This window comes from Bubalus kerabau, chromosome 10 (assembly GCF_029407905.1).
Source record: "Bubalus kerabau isolate K-KA32 ecotype Philippines breed swamp buffalo chromosome 10, PCC_UOA_SB_1v2, whole genome shotgun sequence".
In the NCBI taxonomy this organism is placed as follows: domain Eukaryota; kingdom Metazoa; phylum Chordata; class Mammalia; order Artiodactyla; family Bovidae; genus Bubalus; species Bubalus kerabau.
In genome coordinates, this window is record NC_073633.1 from 28,343,308 (window position 1) to 28,365,695 (window position 22,388).

General features: G+C 38.6%; 1 protein-coding gene and 1 gene segment (V, D, J or C); both read right to left on the bottom strand.

Moving 5' to 3' along the window:
* The window catches only part of LOC129621960 (uncharacterized), a 30,589-nt gene extending 22,152 nt beyond the window's left edge, over window positions 1-8,437 (bottom strand). The window contains exons 1-2 of the mRNA XM_055538960.1: window positions 8,302-8,437; window positions 7,207-7,406 (exon numbers count right to left, since the gene is read on the bottom strand). Coding sequence (XP_055394935.1) covers window positions 7,207-7,406; window positions 8,302-8,342 — 241 coding nt within the window. The 5' untranslated portion in view covers window positions 8,343-8,437. The remainder of the gene's footprint in view (window positions 1-7,206; window positions 7,407-8,301) is intronic.
* A 9,461-nt stretch (window positions 8,438-17,898) lies between these two features.
* Window positions 17,899-18,617, bottom strand: LOC129621962 (T cell receptor delta variable 1-like). The segment is given in 2 exon segments: window positions 17,899-18,353; window positions 18,569-18,617. Coding segments are annotated over 2 exon segments (504 nt in total).
* Between the last annotated feature and the right edge of the window lie 3,771 nt (window positions 18,618-22,388).

The window sequence follows — 22,388 nt, forward strand, 5'->3', positions numbered from 1 at the left end:
GAGCTTTACTGTTGTGTTTCTTATATTCAATTCTATAATCCATTTTGATGAGCCCAATTTCATTCTTTTGCATGTAGCTTTCCATTTCTCATAATACCATTTATTGAAGAGATGTTCCTTTCTTGAGGGTATATTCTTGGCTTCTTTGTCATGAATTGACCGTGTATACAAGGGTTTATTTCTGGGTTCTCTATTCTGCTCCATTGATCTATGTGTCTTTGTTTAATGCCAAAAAAACCCCCCACACACTGTTTTTATTACTATAATTTTGTAATGTAGTTTGAAATAAGGTCATGTGATGTCTTCAGTTTTGATCTTTCTCTAGTTCACTTTGGCTATTGGTAATCTATTGTCTCTCATACAAATTTTACGGTTTGTTTATTCTATCTCCGTGAAAAATGACACTGAATTTTGATAGAGGCTTCATTGAATATGTAGATTGCTTTGGGTAGTATGGATATTTTAACAATCAAATTTTTTCGGTCTATAAGAACAAAATATCTTCCCATTAATTTTTGTCTTCAATTTCTATAATCAGTGTCTTACAGATTTCAATATACAAGTCCATACTTCTTTGCTTAAAGTTATTTTTAGGTATTTTCTTTCTGATGTGATGGAAAAATAATTGTTTTCTTAATATCTCTTCCAGATAGTTCATTATTGGAATGCAGATTAATTTTGTATCCTGCAACTTTGCTGAATTTGTGTATTAGTTACAACATAGACTAACATCTTGGGGGCATGTCTCCCACTACTAAGCCAGATGATCTGATTTTCTTTCCATTTCCTCTTTTTGTGTACTCAAAAAGTGTATATTTTAACTGTGGTAGGAAGGCTCTGTGCTGTTTATTTTCAGATGAATAATTTATAGTGCTTAAACAAGTTAAAAGTTTTTCTTCTGGAATTTTATTGGCATTTTATGGCCTATTAAAAGTACATATGTCAAAGTTATAGGTAACAGGAGTTATCTTATTCCTTCTATGAACTGATTGGACTAGTAAAAGCTGTGGTTGCTACCATCCAATTTTTAAATTAAAAAAAATACTAAATAATTGTTACATGGAACAGTACACAAAATTATGTGCAGACACATTTTTCCCTGGCAATGATGGTAAACAGATATTTAATTTTGCTATATTTTCAATATTTCTCTCCAAACGTTACAGACAAAACTAAAGAGTAACTTCTAGTACTATTCCTATTTTTAAAGTAATAACTACTATTGGGAAGATTCCATGTATGTCTTTTCAACTTTACTGTTATAGCTATGTATCACAAAACAATATATTATATTGTGATTATATTCTGAAATTTCTTGTAAGTAGTGTCATGCAGCATATATCATTCTGATGCTTTTTATATTCAGCATTTTATTTTTGTAAGATTTATCTAAGAAAATAATATAGAGAACTGTTTCTTTACTTGTCATAGTTCATGATTTCAACTTCATATGTAATTCATTATTCATTCATTCTGTACTTGAATGGTTATACTTCTGCTTACAGGGTTGGTGTGACTATCCTTGTAAATGCCTCCTTGTTCAAATGTTGGAATTACTTGAATGTAGATAACAGGAATTGGAATTGCTTGACTTTTAAATATATATGTTTTCTTCTTTACTAAATAGTTCAGGCAATTTTTCTCTGAAGTTGTTAAATAAATGTTCTCTATGTGGTTGCTTTCCTCCATCTGGAGTTTAATAGTCTTCTCCCTGTATTTGGGTCAAAACTTAATGCTATCAGATTTTCACACTTCTGGTTATCTGACAGAAATGAGACAGTAATTTGCTTTAATTTAATTTCTTTTGATTATTGCATGTTCACATGTCTATTTCCTCTTTTTAAATTGCCTTTATGTAAATTATCTTTATTATCTCTTTTCATTTTGAATGTTTTTCTTATTCATTTGTAGAAGCCCCCTATATAAACTTAATTTCTAATATTTTCTTGGTTACATGGTTTACTATACATCCTACTACGCATTCGATTTTTAATTATGTAGTGGGGCACGCTTGCAGGTTAAAAACTTCCCATCTATTAGGAATTCTCCATAAATTTATATTTCTAATAGTCAAATTACTTTAATGATTATATACTTATTTAGCTTTTCTATTTCTTCTTTAACTAATTTTGATAATATGTATATTTTAGAGCATCTATCAGAACACTGAAATATGTGGCCAAGTCTTTTTCTTGTGTCAAGGATTTCTTCAGATAGTAAATCTCTGCCCTTGTTGAGGTCCCCTGTGAAACCTCTGTTCCATATGGAGGCATGTCTCATGAGGGTCTGGAAGCCTTGGTCTGGGTGCTGGCCACACCAGGAGGAAGCAGGGCTCTCTAAATACTCACGATAGGGCCTCACCTGTCCTGGGATCCCTTCAAAGGCAGAAACTGGCCCTCAAGCCAAGTCACTGCATGGGACTGTCTCTCCTCCCATAAGATCAACATTAGATCAAGGAGATTGCTGCACACTGAAGAGAATATGCCTCTAAATAGATTCTAAATCTCACAATTATTCTGTATTATTAACAATACTTGATATAGTTGTCTTTTTATTTTTAGCCAAAATAATGGGTGTATGCTGCTGCTGCTGCTAAGTTGCTTCAGCTGTGTCCAACTCTGTGCAACCCCATAGACAGCAGCCCACCAGGCTCCCTTGTCCCTGGGATTCTCCAGGCAAGAACACTGGAGTGGGTTTCCATTTCCTTCTCCAGTGCCATGCATGCTAGTCACTTCAGTTGTGTTTGACTCTGTGCAACCCCATGGACAGCAGCCTACTAGGCTTCTCTGTCCATGGGATTCTCTAGGCAAGAATACTGGAGTGGGTTGCCATTAATGGGTGTATAGAGATCTCATAGTGGCATTAACTTGCATTTCCATGATGACTAATGATGTAGAAAAGGGGATTACAAACTTCTTCAATAAAGGGTAGAATAGTAAATATTTTTGTCTTTGTAGGCCATTCATTCTGTTGCAACTACTGAACTCTGCCATTGTTTCATGAAATAAGTTATGGATAATACATAAATAAATAAGCTTTCTTATATTCCAACAAAATCTATTTACAAAGTAAATGGCTGAATGGACTGGTTCATGGGCCATATTTTGTTGATTCCTGATGTAGAGGACTCCATGGCTTCACAGGGTAATTCTCCAAACATTTAAAGAATAATTAGGTCCCATTCTTCTCTAATTTTCTGTAAAATTGAAGGTGACGAAATATTACCAAACTCATTCAATGAAGTCTTCATTACCCTGATGCCAAAACCAGACAATAAAACTACCAAAAAAAGTCAATTTCTTGAATGAACATTAATAAAAAAAATCCTCAACAAAATATTAGCAAACTTCAGTTCAATCAGTTCAGCTGCTCAGTCTTGCCCAACTCTTTGTGACCCCATGGACTGAAGCATGCCAGGCTTCCCTGTCCATCACCAGCTTCTGGAGCTTGCTCAAATTCATGTCCATAAAGTCAGTGATGCCATCCAACGATCTCATCCTCTGTTGTCCCCTTCTTTTCCTGCCCTCAATCTTTCCCAGCATCAGGGTCTTTATCAATGAATCAGTTCTTTGCATCAGGTGGCCCAAGTATTGGAGTTTCAGCTTCAGCATTAGTCCTTCCAATGAATATTCAAGACTAACTTCCTTTAGAACTGAATTAAGTTAGGAAACTTAATTCAACAATTTATGAAAGAATCATATATCGTGGCCAAGTGGGATATAGTCTAGGTGTACAAGGATGGTTCAGTATTTGCAAATCAGTCAACATGATATACATTAATAGCATGAAGGATAAAAACTTATATAATTATCTCAACAGACAAAGAAAAAGTATTTGACAAAATTCAGCATCCATTCATGTTTAAAACTCTTAATAAACTTGGTATAATGGGACCACATCTCAAAATAATACAGGCCATTTACAACAAACACACAATTAATATCATATTTGATGGTAAAAAATGAAAGCTTCTCTCCAAGATGAGGAACAAGACAAGGATGCCTACTCTCACCATTTCCATTTAACATAGTACTTGAAGTCCTTGTCACAGCAGTCACATAGGAAAAAGAAATAGAAGGCATCCAAATTGGAATAAAACTATTAAAATGCAAAAAGACAGCCTATCAAACAGAAGAGGATACTTGCAAATAATTAGTCAATAAGGGGTTAATGTCCAAAATATATAAAGAAATTTATATGCAATATGTAAACTATAAATAATCTGATTTTTAAAAAGGCAGAGGCCCTAAATAAACATTTTTCCAAAGAAACATACAGATGGGCAACAGACACATGAAAAGACATTCAACATCTCTAATCATCAGGTAAATGCAAATCAAAACCCAATGAGATCTCACCTCACCCCAATCAGAAAACTATCATCAAAAGCCAAGAAGTAATGAGTGTTGCTGAGGATGTGAAGAAAAGGGACCCTTTGGGCACCCTTGTTGGGAAAGTAAACTGGTGCAGCCACTATTTAAAACAGCATAAAAGTTCTTCAAAAATTAAAAATATAAATACTATATCATTCAGCAATTCCATTGCTGGATATCTATCAGAAGAAAACAAAAACACTAATTTGAAAATATATATGCACCCTAATATTCACAGAAGCATTATTTCTAATCACCAAGATATGGAAGCAATCAGTATTCATCCATATGAATAGATAGAGAATATGTGTACACACACACACACACATATATATATACAATGAAATATTACTTAATCATAAAAAGGATAAAACCTCATCATATGAGACAACATGGAAAACCTGGAGGGTATTATACTTAGCAAAATAAGTCAGACAGAGAAAGACAAATACTGTATGTTTTCACTTATATATGGATTCTAAAATGCAAAACTAACAGAACAGAAACAGACTCATAGATATAGGGAATAAACTACCGGTTACTAGAGGGGAAAGGGGTGAGTGTTGGAGTGAAATAGGTGAAGCGGATTAAGAGGTACAAAAATTATGTGTATTTTTCCATACTTACAAAATAAATAAAATTATGTACTGTGCAGTAAGGAAAGGAATCGACCCTACCAATACCTTAACTGTAGCCAGTGAAACTGATTTCAGACTTCTTGCATCCAGAATTGAAAGAGGATAAGTTTGTTTTAATTAAACGACCAAGTTCATATTAACCATTGAGCATATGTGTGTTTTTGTTTGCGCTGCTGCAGGAGTAGGATGAGATGTATCTGCAGTTGTCTGTTGGGACGCCATGGTGAGGCAGGTTTGGATGGACATTCTCGGGACAGCCAACTTAGCTGAATAAAATCTTCCTGGAGTCACTTTTCTCTTTTAGTTCCTTTCACTTCTTCCCATTTTGGAGTACAGCATATTGTAGCTAAATATTTATTTTGATAGGGCTTCCCTCATAGGTCAGTTGGTAAAGAATCCGCCTGTAATGCAGGAGACCCCGGTTCCATTCGTGGGTCGGGAAGATACGCTGGAGAAGGGATAGGCTACCCACTCCAGTATTCTTGGGCTTCCCTTGTGGTTCAGCTGGTTAAAAAGATCCCCTGGAGAAGGGAAAGGCTACCCACTTCAGTATTCTGGCCTGGGGATTCCATGGGCTCTATAGTCCATGGGGTCGCAACGAGTCGGACCCGACTGAGCGCCTTTCACTTTCACTTTCTTATCTATTAATAGACCTCTCCTAGCTACAAGTTTGAGACTCTAGCGCAGAGGAAGATACAGACTGAGAGGAAGATAAAGACCAAAGTCTCAAATCTGTAAGGCCAATAAGAAGCACTGCAAATGCCCTGTGGTGGCCTCACGGTGTGACTGTGGCTAGAGGAGGGGCTGAGCCCCGCGGAGGGTTTGTGTACAGGCTGCAGATGCCCCGGGAGCACAGTGCTGCACAGCACAGAAGTAAGTGCCTGAGTCTGTGGTCCGCAAAGAGGAAACATGCAGTGAGCTGCGGCGTTCTTTAGGGACTGTCGTGGCATTTAATCTTCCTTCCTGCCTTGTTTCCTGAAGGAATGTAAATGAGGTGGATGAGGAGGCCCCGGGGGGCTTCTGAAGATACCACCGCATACTGTCTGCCGAGGTGGAGAAATTACACCACAGTGTAGAGCTGGCTCCTTCCTGTGGAGTCAGGGCTGGGGGACTCTGCTCCACATTCACCCCTCTCACACCTGATGAGAAAGAGACAGACAGTCACAGGTGAGGCTCACTGTAACTCTGAAAAAACCCTGAACGTGTCCCTCCAGCTCTCATAGATGTTGAGAAGGATAGGAAGTGTGCAGGACTTGTCAACTCTTTCTACTCCCTCCCTCAACAGTACAGCAGCTGCTCATTTCTTCAGATTCCCCTGCAGGGCAGCCCCAACTCACAGCAAACCTGGGCAAACAAAAGCCCCAGCACAGTGCCCACTAGCCTCTTCATGATGCCTTGACTTGCTGCTGAGAAATTTTCACCTTAAAATACACAGCTAAACCCATAAGTGTTGTGTCACTTCTTGTCTGGAAATGCTCCTGCTCCTGCAACCAATCAGCTCGCCCAACAAACCCCGCTCAGGTGACACTCTGTGACAGGAAGCCCCACCTAACAGTCAACTCCACTGAGAACACTGAACTTGAGAAAACAAATCCTTTCTTTGCAAATTGAAAAAGAAAAGAAAAAATCTAAGATGTCCATAGGAATGAAACATTTGCAATACTATATATTCTCTGTACTATTTGCCTTCACAGAACATGCCAACTTCCTGAAAATAACACAGGCTGAAACTGTAAATCCTTTAAGCTACCAGATCTCAGGGGTTTGCAGATAGCTCCCCCTACAGTCCTAGTCACCATGTCACTCAGAGCATAGAAGTACTTGGTCAAATTACTTCAGTGGGCTTTTTCCTCAGGTGAAAGGAAGTTTCACTCTTCCTAAATTCAGATGCAAAATCTTTGATGCCTGAAACAAGATTGTTTCCAGACACGTACTTCAGGAGAAGCTGGAGTCCTTGGTTGGGGTACTGCACATACCAGTAGAGATTAGGTTGAAGAGAAAATGAGTAGTTGCACCTCAGCTCCAGAGGGGCTCCTTCAGAGACAGTGATGTGGCCATCGGGCTGGGTCACTGACTGGGCTGCCGAACCATAAATACTGAATCAGTGAACTCAGCTAAACAAAAGTCTCTATTCAAAGTCAAACCAGAACAATGTTCCGTGTGTGGACAAGAGAGTAAAATGGAACAGTACTCACTCAGCAGCAGGAGTGCCTCAAGCATCAAGGTGAACACCAAGGTCATGGTGGAGCAGTGAAGAGGCAGTGAGCTGCTTTCTGGGTGATTCCCCCCAGACAGAAGTCTCATGACCGGGGGACTTGAATCCAAGTTGCTCTGCGGTTGAGGAGGAATGACAGGTGATATCAATTTCTTCTTCTGATGGAGACTGTAGAGGGAGCTAGGAAGAGAGGCTGTCTTAAAACTTCCTGTCTCTAGTGTCTGAGATGCTTTACATGTCATTGTGTAAAAAATGGTGTCAGGATATCTCTTTAAATTGTAAGGAAGGAAGGGTTTTTTGAGCTTATTCTGATCTTTCCCAATTTTCACAACAGTGCCCTCCAGGGGTCAGATAGAGAAATAAAGAGAAATTCGCAATTTTTGTTCACCCCCTTGCTGGCTTTGTATGGTTGAATGTGAAAGCATTATAATTATGTACAGAGCAGACTTTATGTTTTGTAGGCACTGAAACTTACAAAATTGCACTTTCTATAGCAGCACAAAATTATGGATAAAAATTAAATAGAAAATAATGTTTAGAATGAGAAATACAATCATAGCAAATTATAAATTTTAGAAAGCAAATTCCACAGACAGCATAAATCTAGAAAATTGAGTAATATTTTAGTACTTATTTCCATGACACACTGCTATAATACTTATGGTGTCTATGCTTTTTGTCTTCATACTTTTTACACTTTTCTTCATATGACAATAAATTTGTAAAAACTTTAATACAGAGAAAAGAAAGATAATCATGGATTGAAATTTGCTTTCTTAAAAAAGTTCAAAGTGCATTTTGAAAATGGATTAAAATTTACAGGATTATGGTCAAAATTTGGAAACTGTCTATCACAGTACTGTGTGCTACAAGATTTCATTACATTCCAAATTTTCTTATGTCATAACAAATCCTAAATACTATCAACTGATCACACCAATTAACGAGTTTATTTTCTATGTTAGTTACCTATTGATGTGTGACAAATTATCAAGAACTTTTGTGATGGAACAACATCTCTTTATATCGCAGGTTCTGTAAGTCAGAAATCAGCACACAGTTAAGCTGAACTCACAAGGTTGCAGTCAAGGAGGCAACTAAGACTGTCTGGGGCATGGAGTCCTCTTCCAGACTCAGTGGTTGCTGGTAGAATTCATTTCCTTGTGGCTGTAGCACTCATGGCAACTTGTTTCCTCAAAACAAGGAGGATGTCTCTGATCGCAGGAAAAGTTTAAGCTCTTTCTTAAAGAGCAAACTTGATTAGATTAGGCCCACCTAGGACAATCTCCTTTTGATTCATTCAAGGTCATACTGATTAGAGACTTTAATTACACCTGCAAATTTCTTTTGTGTGTGTGTGTGCTCAGTCCCTCAGACTCTTTGCAACCCCATGGACTGTAGCCCACCAGGCTTCTCTGTCCATGGACTTTTCCAGGCAAGAATACTGGAGTGGGTTGCCGTTTCCTCCTCCAAGAGATCTTCCCAATCCTGGGATCAAACCCACATCTCTTGCATCAGCAGACAGATTCTTCACCACCACACTACCTGGGGAACCTTGGTATCATCTACCTACCATGGTTGTTAATGCCCTCATTGGACTGGCATGCTATGAGTTTCACTTTATTCTCATAAATGTAAAAAATTGTGACCAGTCAGTAAGAAGTTAACATGAACAATAATAAATATGATCAGACGAGGCCATTTTCATACCAGAGGAAGAACATAAGCAAACTCGTCTTCCAATATATAGAGTGGAATGCACAGATATTCCACAGAGTGGAATGCAACAGCCTGCAAGGAAACTATAAAAACATATTGGAACCGCTTAGGGAGGTGTTACATGCTCTTAAAACACTAAAAGGTCTGGCAATAGACTATCATGCCTTTTGGAAACAAAGACTTGTTAATGAATCATTACCAAAGGAACAGCAGTACAGTGTAATGTAAGGTAATTAGCATTAGTGTCAAACAGATTTTTGTTTGAAATCTGTCTCTGATGCTGAGCCTGTGAGATCTTGATGACAAGCACTTATATACTGAAGTGACTGTAAGCTGCATAAATAAATTACACTAGGTCAAAATTATATGCATTCTTAATTCAAATTCACTCTTGCAGATGCTAAATAAGCCTGCGGCTCACTCCATCACCACCTGACAGACTAGAATTATAGTAGAGGGGAAGTTGGGGTTTAACTGGCAAGGATCTTAACTCGTTAAGATATCTTATTTTTTGAAACATTTATAAAATATGGCTAGGGCCCTGTGCATCTTGGAAATGACATGTTTAAGTAAGGGGCACCGAAGTTTAAGCTTTATTTTAAAATGAAATACTAAAAGTGTTAGTTGCTCAGTGGTGTTTGACTCTTTGTGACCCCATGACCTGTAGCCTGCCAGGCTTCTCTATCCATAGGATTCTCCAAGCAAGAATACTGGAGTGGGTTACCATTCCCTTCTGCAAGGTATGTTCCTGACCCAGGGATTGAACCCAGGTCTCCCGCATTGTAGGCAGATTCTTTACTGTCTGAGCTTTATAAGAAATATCTTATTTAATACAACAACATCTTGGGTTACTCATTTTTACCCTCCATTTTTTTTTTATAATTTTATTTTATTTTTAAACCTTACATAATTGTATTAGTTTTGCCAAATATCAAAATGAATCTGCCACAGGTATACATGTGTTCCCCATCCTGAACCCTCCTCCCTCCTCCCTCCCCATTCCACCCCTCTGGGTCGTCCCAGTGCACCAGCCCCAAGCATCCAGTATCGTGCATCGAACCTGGACTGGCAATACCCTCCATTTTATAGATGGTAAACCTAGCTTCAAAGAATTTAAATTACACAGGATTGCAATATTTTTAAGTGACAGGGTAGTGATTAGAATATAGATCTAACTCCAGAGACCAGTTTTATGTGCAGGCTACTAAGACTGTTTGCATGATAATTGAAGCAATATGAACAGATGAAATTTTCAAAGAATAGTATACAGATTGAGAGGAAAAGAGGGTCTAAGCAGTGGGATGGGTAAAGAAGAATAGGAGATCTTGCAAAGGATCTCCCAGAAGTTAAAGTTTAAGGTTGGGGTACTGTGTGCCAGGAACACAAAGGTCCCCAAAAGGAGTGGCACGCACTGCAGAGAGAGGCTGCTCGAATGTGGTCTGTAGGTAGGTATCATTCGCATCACCAGGGAGCTACTTTGACTTCAGAATCTCAGGCCTAACCCAAAATTCCTAAGTCAGAATCTACATTTTAATAATATTCCTGTGCACATTAAAATTTGAGAAATACTTGTCTAGATGAAGGAGGTTAAAAACGTCTTTTAGATTTAACAATAAAGAGATCATTGGTGATTTTTAAGAAAACAGATTTTAGAAAATATTGGGAGGAAAAACAAAAGTGTACAGAGTGAAAAAAGGTGACAGAGTGTAAGCAGTTATGTGATCAGGGCTTTTAAACAATAGCCAGGGAGTAAAAGACAGATTGGTTGCAGGAGAGGCATGTATGGGGTTTGGAGGAATATGAAATATTTTTTCTAAGATGAGAAAGCTTGAATATTTTAAATGAGTCCTATAAAATCAGACCATAGAATTTGGATGATCAGTGGCCTAAGGTGCCATAGAAACCAGAAAGAATGGTGTCGGTGAAGTGTTTAGGCAAAGAGGTACTATTTCAAAGTAAAAGAGATACCTGTTTTATTATTATGGGAGTGAAAGTGAATTACAAGTGTAAAAGCAGAGTGTTTTATGAGATACAGAAAGTTGAAGATTCATTTAAATATAGTGAAATGGAGCTGGGCTCTATGGTCCTTGCCTCCCGTGTCCTCAGCCTGCCCTTGCCTGTGAAAAAACTTAAGCCAAAGAAGAAGCTTAATCAGACATCCCCTGTAAAGTCACATGAAGAACTGATGCCACTCTTTCAGCAAAGAGGAACTGCAAGTTTCTGAGAACTTTCAGAAATCAGTTCCCTTGTTGTGGACTGCTGCTATTCAACTTGGGAGAGATTGGGATGGCAACCCATGGGAGGAAAAGCACTTTGGTTAATAATTTTTTATATAAAATTTCAATTTAAAAATTTGAAACTTTCAAATGGAAAGAAACAAAAAGTCCATCTTAGCTTTGCTTAATGGTGAAACTATTATTATTTTGTCTTGCTTGACTGTTTTCCTCTCCTTCTGCATTTTTTTCTGATTAAGTTTATTCTTTGGAATTCAAGGAAAGCCCAAGAGGCTAATGGTTTTCTATGCACAAGAAGCAACAGAGTTTGGATATTGGGAGTCTGTTTCAGAAAGACCCTATAGAATCCTGCTGGGTTTCATATTGTGTGTGTGTGTGTGTGTGTGTGTGTGTTTGGCCTCTTGTGTGCCAAGCAGGTTCAGGTCTGGAGGATGCTGTAGTAAAGAGATAGTAAATGCCTACAGTTTAGTAGGAAGGGAGAAAAATTAAATGAATGTTTTCTCTTTTTTTTGAGAAAAAATAGTTTTAAAGAGTAATAAGTACTATAAACACAATACAATACTGTATTGAGACAGAGTAACTCTTGGGGGTGAGGAAGGGCATCTGCTCTAAGTGGAGGGGAGGCTACAGTCTGATACTTACCATGCAACACTAGGAAAAATACTGAACCCCCTTCAAGTTCAATTTCCTTTCTTGTAAGTAGTCAGTATCTTCCTGCTGGGCACTGGACTCAGCACTGGCACTTATTATCTCATTCACTTCTCATGAGAACTCTGCAGGGTAGATTCTATCAATATTGATATTCTACCAATATCTAGCATTGTAGATACATGAACACTAAAGCAAAAAATCATTAAGTCGTTTTCCCAAGATACTCAACTAATGAGTGGTAGATATAGAAATACAAACCAAGTCTTCAGTCTCAAGCACTTTGTAACTTTGCCTGCCTAAAGGTGAATTGATCCAACCTTGAAGTGTTCCAATAAGAATTAAGTAGGAACAAACATTCAAATCACCAGCATAATACCTTCCCTAACTTAAATATTCAATCAGCTGCAGCAATGTGCAAAATCTTGGGGATGGGGTTGGAAGACAGAATCTGAAATTGCAGAATAATCTATCCACAAGATAAAGTTCAATATTTTTCTGAGATATGTATGAGTGCATGTGTGCTCATTCATGACCGACTCTTTGCAACCTATGGACTATGGCCTGCCAGGCTCTTCTGTTCATGAGATTTTCCAGCAAGGATACTGCAGCAGGTTGCTATTTCTTACTCCAGGGTATATTGTCACCCTGCTTATTTAACTTATATGCAGAGTACATCATGAGAAACGCTGGGCTGGAGGAAGCACAAGCTGGAATCAAGATTGCCAGGAGAAATATCAGTAACCTCAGATATGCAGATGACACCACCCTTATGGCAGAAAGTGAAGAACTAAAGATACTGAAAAAGTTGGCTTAAAGCTCAACATTCAGAAAACTAAGATCATGGCATCTGGTCCCATCACTTCATGGCAAATAGATGGGGAAACAGTGGAAACAGTGGCTGATTTATTTTTCTGGGCTCCAAAATCGCTGTAGATGGTGATTGCAGCCATGAAATTAAGAGACACTTACTCCTTGCAAGGAAAGTTATGACCAACCTCGACAGCATATTAAAAAGCAGAGACATTACTTTGCCAACAATGGTCTGTCTAGTCAAGGCTATGGTTTTTCCAGTGGTCATGTATGGATGTGAGAGTTGGACTGTGAAGAAAGCTGAGCACCAAAGAATTGATGCTTTTGAACTGTGGTGTTGGAGAAGACTCTTGAGAGTCCCTTGGACTGCAAAGAGATCCAATCAGTCCATCCTAAAGGAGGTCAGTCCTGGGTGTTCATTGGAAGGACTGATGTAGAAGCTGAAACGCCAATACTTTGGCCACCTGATGCGAAGAGCTGACTCATTTGAAAAGACCCTGATGCTGGGAAAGATTGAGGGCAGGAGGAGACGGGGCTGACAGAGGATAGTTGGATGGCATCACCGACTCAATGGACCTGGGTTTGGGTGAACTCCGGGAGTTGGTGATGGACAGGGAGGCCTGGAGTGCTGCGGTTCATGGGGTCACAAAGAGTCTGACATGATTGAATGACTGAACTGAACTGAACTCCAGGGGATCTTCCATACCCAAGGATCAAACTGGCATCTTTTGTGGCTCCTGCATTGCCAGGCGGGTTCTTTACCAGCTCAGCCACCAGGGGAGCCCTTTCTGACATATATGTAATGTAGTAGTTTACCTGGCAGATTTCATGTGTTATCATAAATGTCCATGTCTATCATGTTCTTATTACTATTAATGAGAAATTAATTCATTAGAGTGTTATTTTGAGAGATTGGGTGCCATAATATAAACTGGAATGAGTATACCAAGCAGTGTTTTCTGCAATTGTTTATTTTTTCCCATTATTGACTCTTGCTCCCACTTCGCTAGATATTTCTATACTACAAGAAAAGACAGAGCAGTACATACAATTTTACTTGCCAGAGAAGAAACTCCCATCTTGTGCATCAATTCCAAGCTTTCTTTTCAAGGTAGCCTCTTACTCTGCAGCCATAATCAGGCCATGTGCTGTATTTGTCATTTGAAGTCAATCACTTTCACATCTGGCAGGCAAAAGAAGAAGAAAAAAAGAAAACAGCCAGTTTTGTTGAATCCTCTTTCTCCCCATTTCTGCATAGGGAAGTTTACTGAATGGTTCAGCAATGACAGCTCCTATTGTGATTACGCTTTTGCTGGCCAAATTCTTGGTTTTCTCTGCCACCAAAGCCAAATAAAAAGGACAAAGAGAATTTGGAGGAAATAGAAAGGTGGCTTTAAGAATACTGGAGTAGGTTGCCATTCCCTTCTCCAGGGGATCTTCCTGACCCAAGGATCAAACCTGTGGATTCTTTACCATCTGAGCCACAAGGCAAGGGCTCACAGTCAGGAGTCTAGGTGATAATAGGATCTTGATTTCTTCCTCTTGCATTGTTTCAAAGAGCCATAGCCTGGCATCTGTAACCCAGCAATTGACTCTGGCAGTTAGGTGGCTCTGTGGCCTTCTTTCTGATATCTAATTACAAAGGGAAGGGTGTTGTAAGGGAAAACACTAGATAGGAGACGTATTTAGCATAGAGACAAAGGAGACAGTGTGAATTGCAGCTCCTGCAGAGTTAGGGAGCAGTAAAGCAAACTTACAGATATGCAGAGTTAGGAGCAGTTAAGGCAAAACAAAAACAACTAGGAATGTTCACACCTTTCCCTATTGAGACTTCAGGGAATCTCTATCAGGGCTTCCCTGGTAGCTCAGTTTGTAAAGAATCCACCTACAATGCAGGAGAGCCCGGTTCACTTCCTGGGTTGGGAAGATCTGCTGGAGAAGGGACAGGCTACCCATTCCAGTATTCTGCCCTGGAGAATATATATATTCTATATATATACATATAGTCCATGGGATTGCAAAGAGTCAGACATGAGTGAGCAACTTTCAGTTCACTTCAGGAATGTTCAGGCCTGCTCACTGTTCTCTTTATCTTCTTTGGTCCAAGGAAAGGGAAAGAAAAAAACCTCATTTCTATTTTTTCCTTTTCACTGCAACAGGCTTCCTCGCAGTTTAACCCGTGATCACTGGAGGGGAGCAGAGAGGCCAGTGTAAGCATCATAAGATATTTGAGCAGGACACCAGCTGGCAGAGCTTCAGCTTTCATTCTTGATTCATGCCGTGTGTTACAGCCTGATTCTCAGAGAAAAAAATAGAAAGATTTAGATAAAGGATTCATTTTCATGTTCATAAGAAGCTAGTTTGAAAGTATTACTTGTTTGCTTCCTTTAAACAACTTAAAAATGCTTTCCCTTGGTGACTTCTATTGCATCTGATATGAAATCAAGCATCATTCTTAATGATATTTCCCAGAATACAGTATATCAATTTTCCCTATTTATTGGCAAGATTATTTCCACTTAAATAGACCTTAGGATTTGCCTTCAATACCCTTTGAACTTCTGTCAAAACCACAGTGGTGGGCTTGCAGAATGTCTTATTTACCTTGATGACTTTCCACATAGCATTGCTCCTGTGTAAGGAGCTTGTTTTATAGGAAGTCAAGGTGGCAGTGAGTGAAGGTGCTTGTTATGAGCAAAAATGTTATGGAATGGGTAATGGAAAAGGTAGTTATAAATACTACCAACAATCATGTGGTCATTTGCAGTAACAAAAACTGTAACAGTCAGAAATGGAGTATTTCCTGCCATATCAGTAAACAAGGACGTCACAGTCTTCAGCACCTGCAGCCCAGTGTGAGCTCCTGAGCCTAAGCGCACTCAGGAAGGAGAAGAATATCTGTGATCTAACAACCATCAGAACTGCAGTCACTCCCTACCATGAGACTAAAGGAGCTCAGGATGCAAGAAACACAGATACTGGCCCCAAGATAGTTGAGGTGAATAGTAAAAGAATGACCTCCGTGAGCCCTGACTCTTGCATCTCCCCATGCATATAAGTGTGCTAGACTCCTTAACTTGTGCTTAGTCGCTCAGTCGTGTCCGACTCTTTGCAACCCCATGGACTGTAGACTGCCAGGCTCCTCTGTCCATGGGGATTCTCCAGGCAAGAATACTGGAGTGGATTGCCATGCCCTCCTCCAGGGGATCTTCCCAACCCAGGGATCAAACCCAGGCCTCCTGCATTGTAAGCGGATTCTTGACTGTCTGAGCCACCAGGGAAGTCCATCCTTAACTTGAGATATCCTTTTTTCTTTAATTAACAATAATCTTTTGATGTTCCGACTACCTGCACTTTGTTGCTAAACTTCTATATAACCTGGCTTCTCTGCTCACCTCCTCAGAGCAGTTCTTTCAGGTTTACTTGAGATGCTATCTCCCAGACTTGAAGTCCTAAAAATTCCCACCAGATAGAACGTAACTCTCAACTTCTGGTTGTGAATATTTTTAAAGTTGACAGTAGTTATGACAATCTCTTTTTCTGTTTGATATGAATATATTTATGCATAGAGTGACCATTTTTAAATCTCTCCCCCACTTGCCTGCCTATGGAAACATATGAAGTGCAAAATACAAGTTAACATTGAATCTGATTGTATCTCAATAGTTAAGATGCAGGATCCAAAGGGACAGTGTGGGTGAGGTATAAAAGGAAAAAACAACACTCAAAAATGGATAAGTGAACTTGATATCCATTGAAGAGGGTGTGGCAACGCACTCCAGTATTCTTGCCTGGAGAATCCCATGGACAGAGGAGCCTGGTGGGCTACAGTACATAGGGTCATGAAGAGTCGGATGTGGCGGAAGTAACTTAGTACTCATGCACAAACCTGGTATACTCTTTTCAGGAGAAGGTTATGTTGATTATGGTCGAATGGGGAATAATTGCATCATATTAACAAGAAGGAGATCCAACCAGTCCATTCTAAAGGAGATCAGTCCTGGGTGTTCTTTGGAAGGAATGATGCTAAAGCTGAAACTCCAGTACTTTGGCCACCTCATGAGAAGAGTCGACTCATTGGAAAAGACTCTGATGCTGGGAGGGATTGGGGGCAGGAGGAGAAGGGGACGACAGAGGATGAGATGGCATCACCAATTCGATGGACGTGAGTTTGAGTGAACTCTGGGAGTTGGTGATGGACAGGGAGGCCTGGCATGCTGCTATTCATGGGGTTGCAAGGAGTCGGACATGACTGAGTGACTGAACTAAACTGAACTGAACAAGGAGCATAGTTTTGCTGTTTTCTTTATTTGAAAGTGTGTTGTTAAAAGAGGTATAGATGGATGACCAGTTGACATAGAAGGTACTGGAATAGCTTTGTAGTGTCTCTACTACCTGGAAATCTATGACTCAGAATTTGTTTCTCTGTATTGTTCTGGGCTAGGGTTGGCCATAAAAAGGATTGTGCAAGGTTTAGAAGGTAGTTGTCATCAAGTAGCCACATTTTTTTTTTGCCCTGCTGGTTGCTGCAGGGCTGCAGTCACTGTGCAACTCACACGTGTTGCTGCTGATCTGCTAGCTCATCTTATTGTTGACTTACAGCTCCTTAACCTCCAACCAGATCTCCTCCTCATCATCTCTCTGTCTTGGGCCAAATGTGCATGTAGCATGATGATAAATATCCACTTCTCCTGAAGGTCACTCACTACCGTGAGATTGAAGGAGGTGAGAGACAGACAAGTTTTTAGTGTGTTTTTGTGGGTTCCAGTCATCCTCATGGGTTCTAGTATGTCCTTAAATGTGTTTTTCCATGCTTTTATCCATATCCAATTTTCCTTTCCAAATGACACTCTAGTTGATTTAAAGTAAATTGAGGCTCAGCACAAGATACAAAGATAACAGCTTTGTATAAACTCCTCCACCAACTCTAGCAATTGCCTGAAAGTTCTGTTCCTTAAAATGAGTCTCTTATTCTGTATCACTGTGGTTCTACTTTTCTGATTGTAGCCTAACAGACACAAAACCTAAGAAGAAAAAAAAGATTAAAGAACTTGTATTCATGACAATTTCTGAAAATTAAACCCAGATTTATGATGTGAGATTTTTTTAGGTGCAGTTGCCACATTAAATTATTACAGGGCAAGTTTTCAAATTTAGACAACTTTGCACATGTTCTGTATGATTGATATAAACTTTAAAAAATCAAGACTGAGAACATATTACTAGAAAGTTAGTTTGGACATCTGTTCCTAAGTGACTTAAAAGGAACTTCCAGACCACAGATTAAGCAACCACACAACTACCATTTCTGATCTGGGATCTGCAGGTGCATATTTCAGCTGGAGTTCTGCAGCAGGGAAGCTCTCTTTTATTAAACTCTGGGGTTTTTGTTTAGCTATTTCCATTACTTCAAGCACTGTGAGCTCCCAGAGAGCACAGAAATACTCTGCAGAATCTTCCAGTTGTAAGTCTGAAATGGTGAGGCTGATGGATTTACGAGCTTTCTGAAAATTTACAGAGTAGCGGCCATTCCTTGCATTCTGGCCAGAAGAAGCCTGACTAATAAGGTAAATCATCTCTCCATTGGGAAGCAGCTTGTACCAAAACATGTAGCTCCAGGTTGTTCCATACCGACAGTTCAGGGTGACTGACTGTCCCAGTTGACTGGATGTGTTTGGCTGGTCTTGAATAACATTCTGTGCCACACCAGATCCTGTGGGGAAAAAATCAGGAAACATAGCTGAAGTAATGAACAAAATAATGTAAGAATTAGACTAATTTGGGACCCAAAGAAAACCCAAATTGAAATCATAAAAGTATGCTTTTCCCCAACCCTCCTTTCCTCCCCAAGTGCCTGTGAAGCACCATGCACCTGTGTGCAGTCTTTTCACCCTGAACACTCACACCCATGTTTGGAAGCATCCCTACCAGAGAAGGTGAAGGCCAGGAGCACCCAGAGCAGGCTGGAGAGCGGCATGAGGCGTGGATTCCCCTGCACAAATGTGCTTAGTTTCTGCCTCAAGCTGAGAGTTCAGTGTCTTTGAGTGCCTGGCAGCACATATACATACTACCCAGTATCTGTGTGACTCCCCGCAACAGGATGTGGGGTTTTTCATGTTCATAGACCACGTGGTCTGTGCACATATGGGGAAAAAGTCTGGCTCACCACAAACTTTATTTTGTCTACTTGTCTCTTCCTGGTAATTGAGTTAGGCAGATCCTGAAAAGGAGTATGGAAAGAAAATTAGTATTAAAGGTATGAGCTGAGGGGAACTGAATTTTAAACAAGTTGACAAAAATTGATAATCATTCAGTAAAATAATTTTACCAGCTCATTTAAGATAGAATTTAGTATAGGCTATGAACTCTTTTTGTAACTTACTGGTCATTCATTTAACCTATACTTACCTTTCCTCCATTCAGAAACAATGACTTTTTTAAAATCCACAGATTTTCAGCTCTCTTGGTGAAAAGCTATTTTATCCAATATAATTAACTTATCTTTTTTTTTTTCCTTAACTGGGTTTTAGGGCTCTATTTAGATTTTTTAGTAAATAAAATTACTTTAACATGAAATGAAGAAACATCAGTTCTTCTGACTTTTAGAATCTATTCATTTGTATGTGTTTTTAAGAAACTGAAACAGGAATAAAATATTGTTCTTTTGAAATTTGACATTGAATCTTATTAGACTTTGAGGAGGATCAGGATATTCAGTCTTGTTGCCTCTACGAGGAGAATTGTACTTATTAGATCATGTGCCCTAGAATTGTATTGATGTCACTCTGAAAGCTATAAGATATTGATGAAGAAAATTGAAGATAATGCAAGTAAATATAAAAATATTTCATGTTCATGGGTTTTAAGAATAAACAATGTGAAAATGTCCTCTGAACCAGAGCAATCTATAGATTTAAGGCAACCCCTCTCAAAATAGTCATGGCATTTTTCACACAACTATAGCAAATAATCCTAAAATTTGTATAGAACCACAAAAGGCCACAAATAGTCAAAGCAATTTTGAAAAAAAAGAACAAAGTTGAAGGTATCACAGTCCCTGACATCAAAATATGCTTCAAAGGTGTTATAAAATAATCAGTAAAATCTTATAATAAATTTTAATTTGCATAAAAAATAAAATACACATTGCTGGCCAAAAAAACAGAGATTCAGTCAATGCAACAGAATAGGGAGTCCAGATTTTAACCCTTGTATACATGGTGAATCAATCTATAACAAAGGAGGCAAGAATAAGCAATTGGGGGAAAGACTGCTTCTTCTATATGTGGTGTTAGACAACTAGACAGCTACATGTTAAAGAATTAGAATATTTTCTCACAGCATATACTAAAATAAACTCAAAATGGATTAGAGACTTAAATATAAGATCTGAACTCATAAATCCTTAAAGAAAGTATAGGCAATATGCTTTATGAGATTCATCTTTGCTATATTTTTGTCTGTATTTCCTCAGGCAAGGACAAAAAAGAAACAACACAGAAAATAGGGCCTAATTAAATTAAAATATTTTGCACAGTGAAAAAAACCATTAACACACAAAAAAGGCAACCTATCAAATGGGAGAAGATATTTGGAAGTTATTGGTCAACAAGGGGTTAATGTCCAGAATATATAAAAATATTTTTGCACACAATATCAAAACCACAGGCAGAGGACATGATTAGGCATTTTTCCAAAGAACATACAGATGGTAAACAGACACATGACAAGATGTTCAACATCTCTAACCATCAGGTAAATGCAAATCAAAACCACAGTGAGATATCACCTCACTCCTACTTTGTCATGAATACTATCATGACAAAAATGAAAAATAATTGAGTATTGTCAAGGATGTGGAGAAAAGGGAAAACTTGTGTATTCTTACTGGGAAAGTAAGCTGGTGTAGCCTCTATTCAAAAGATTCCCCAAACCAATAAAAATATAGCCAGTAGTTATATATATATATATATATATATAGATATATAATAGTAGTAGTTTATATATAATAAATATAACTACTATATGATTCGGGGCTTCCCAGGTGGCTCAGAAATAAATAATCCACCTTCAATGCAGCAGACACAATTTTGATCCCTGGGTCAGGAAGATTCCCTGGAGTAGGAAATGGCAGCCCACTCCAGTATTCTTGCTGGGAAAATTTCCAGAGACAGAGGAACCTGGCGATCTATGTTTCCATGAGGTTGCAAAGAGTCGAACATGACTGCAATGACTTAGCATGCACATGCATTATACGATTCAGCAATTCCATTCCTGGGTATCTATCAGAAGAAAACAAAAACACTAATTCAAAAATATGTATGTACCCAAATGTTCACTGCAACATTATTTCCAATAGTGAAGATATATAGAAACAACCTCAGTTTTCACTCATACTAATGGATCTAGAAGATATATATGTGTCAGTGTGTGTGTGTGTGTGTGTGTGTGTGTGTGTGTGTGTGTGTACAATAGAATATTACTAGCCATAAAAAAGAATAAAATTTTGCCAGCTGGGAGAGCATGATAGACCTGGAGGATATCGCACTTAGAGAAATGTCAGATAGAGAAAGACAAATACTGTGTGCTTTCACTTTTATATTAAATCTAAAAGCAAAACAAATTAACAAATATAACAAAACAGAAACAGACTCAGACATATAGGGAACAAATTACTGGTTACTAAGGGGAAAGGGGTGGGTGTCGGGGTGAAATAGGTGAAGGGGATTAATAGGTAGAAACTTCCACTTACAAAATAAATAAATTAAAACTAGGTAATGTGCAGTGAAGGGAAAGAATCAACCCTGCCAAAAACTTGACTGTAGCCAGTGAAACTGATTTTACATTTCTTGCATCCAGAACTGAAAGAGGATAAATTTGTTTCAAGTGATCAATTCATATATGAACACTGAACAGATATTTTCTGTTTGCTTTGCCCCAGTCATAGGATGAGATGTGAGTATTTGCAATTTGCAAATGTGAGTAATTGCAATTGTGAGTTATTTGTATTTGCAATTATGGTAAGGCAGATTCGAATATTCTTGAGACACCCAACTAAACTGGATAACATCTTTATTGGAGTCATTTTCTCTCCTTTTAGATCCTTTCACTTTTTATCATTTGGGTGTCCAGCATATTGTGTTTAAATATGTATTTTAAATCTGTAGTCTTATCTAGATACTCTACTAGCTACAAGTCAGAGGTTCTAGTGCAGAGGGAAATATAGGAGATATTCAGAAGGGAAAAGACCAAATCCCAAATTCATTAGGCCAAAAAGTGTTTGTGGTTAAAGCTGTCCTAGTGTAGGTAAGAAATACTAAACAGGGCAAATACCTGGTGACGGCGTCATGGTGTGACTGTGGCTGGAGGAGGGACTGAGCTGAGAAACAGTTATTTCCAATTTTATTGGAATGAAGAAGGAAAGAATTGGTTTGGATTTCAGTATTATTTCAGGGTATGAAGGCAGAAAGTTGACACATCTATTAATTTTAATGAATTTTTTACTTCTTGTAGATAGAAATTAAGTACCTTTCAAGAAAATTAATAGAAGAGATCCTGGGTTAAGAAATGTGATGAGTGTGAGAAGTTTTGAAAAAGGTCACTGTAGGAATTGACAATTAGAAATGATTACAAAGAAAAAGAATACTTTCTTGGAAGCACTGTGGGTCTAGTTAGTGTTGGAGGTGATAACAATTTCAATGACACCAGTCTGCCCATCTGTGATTTTCTTGAACTCTGCTTTATCAAA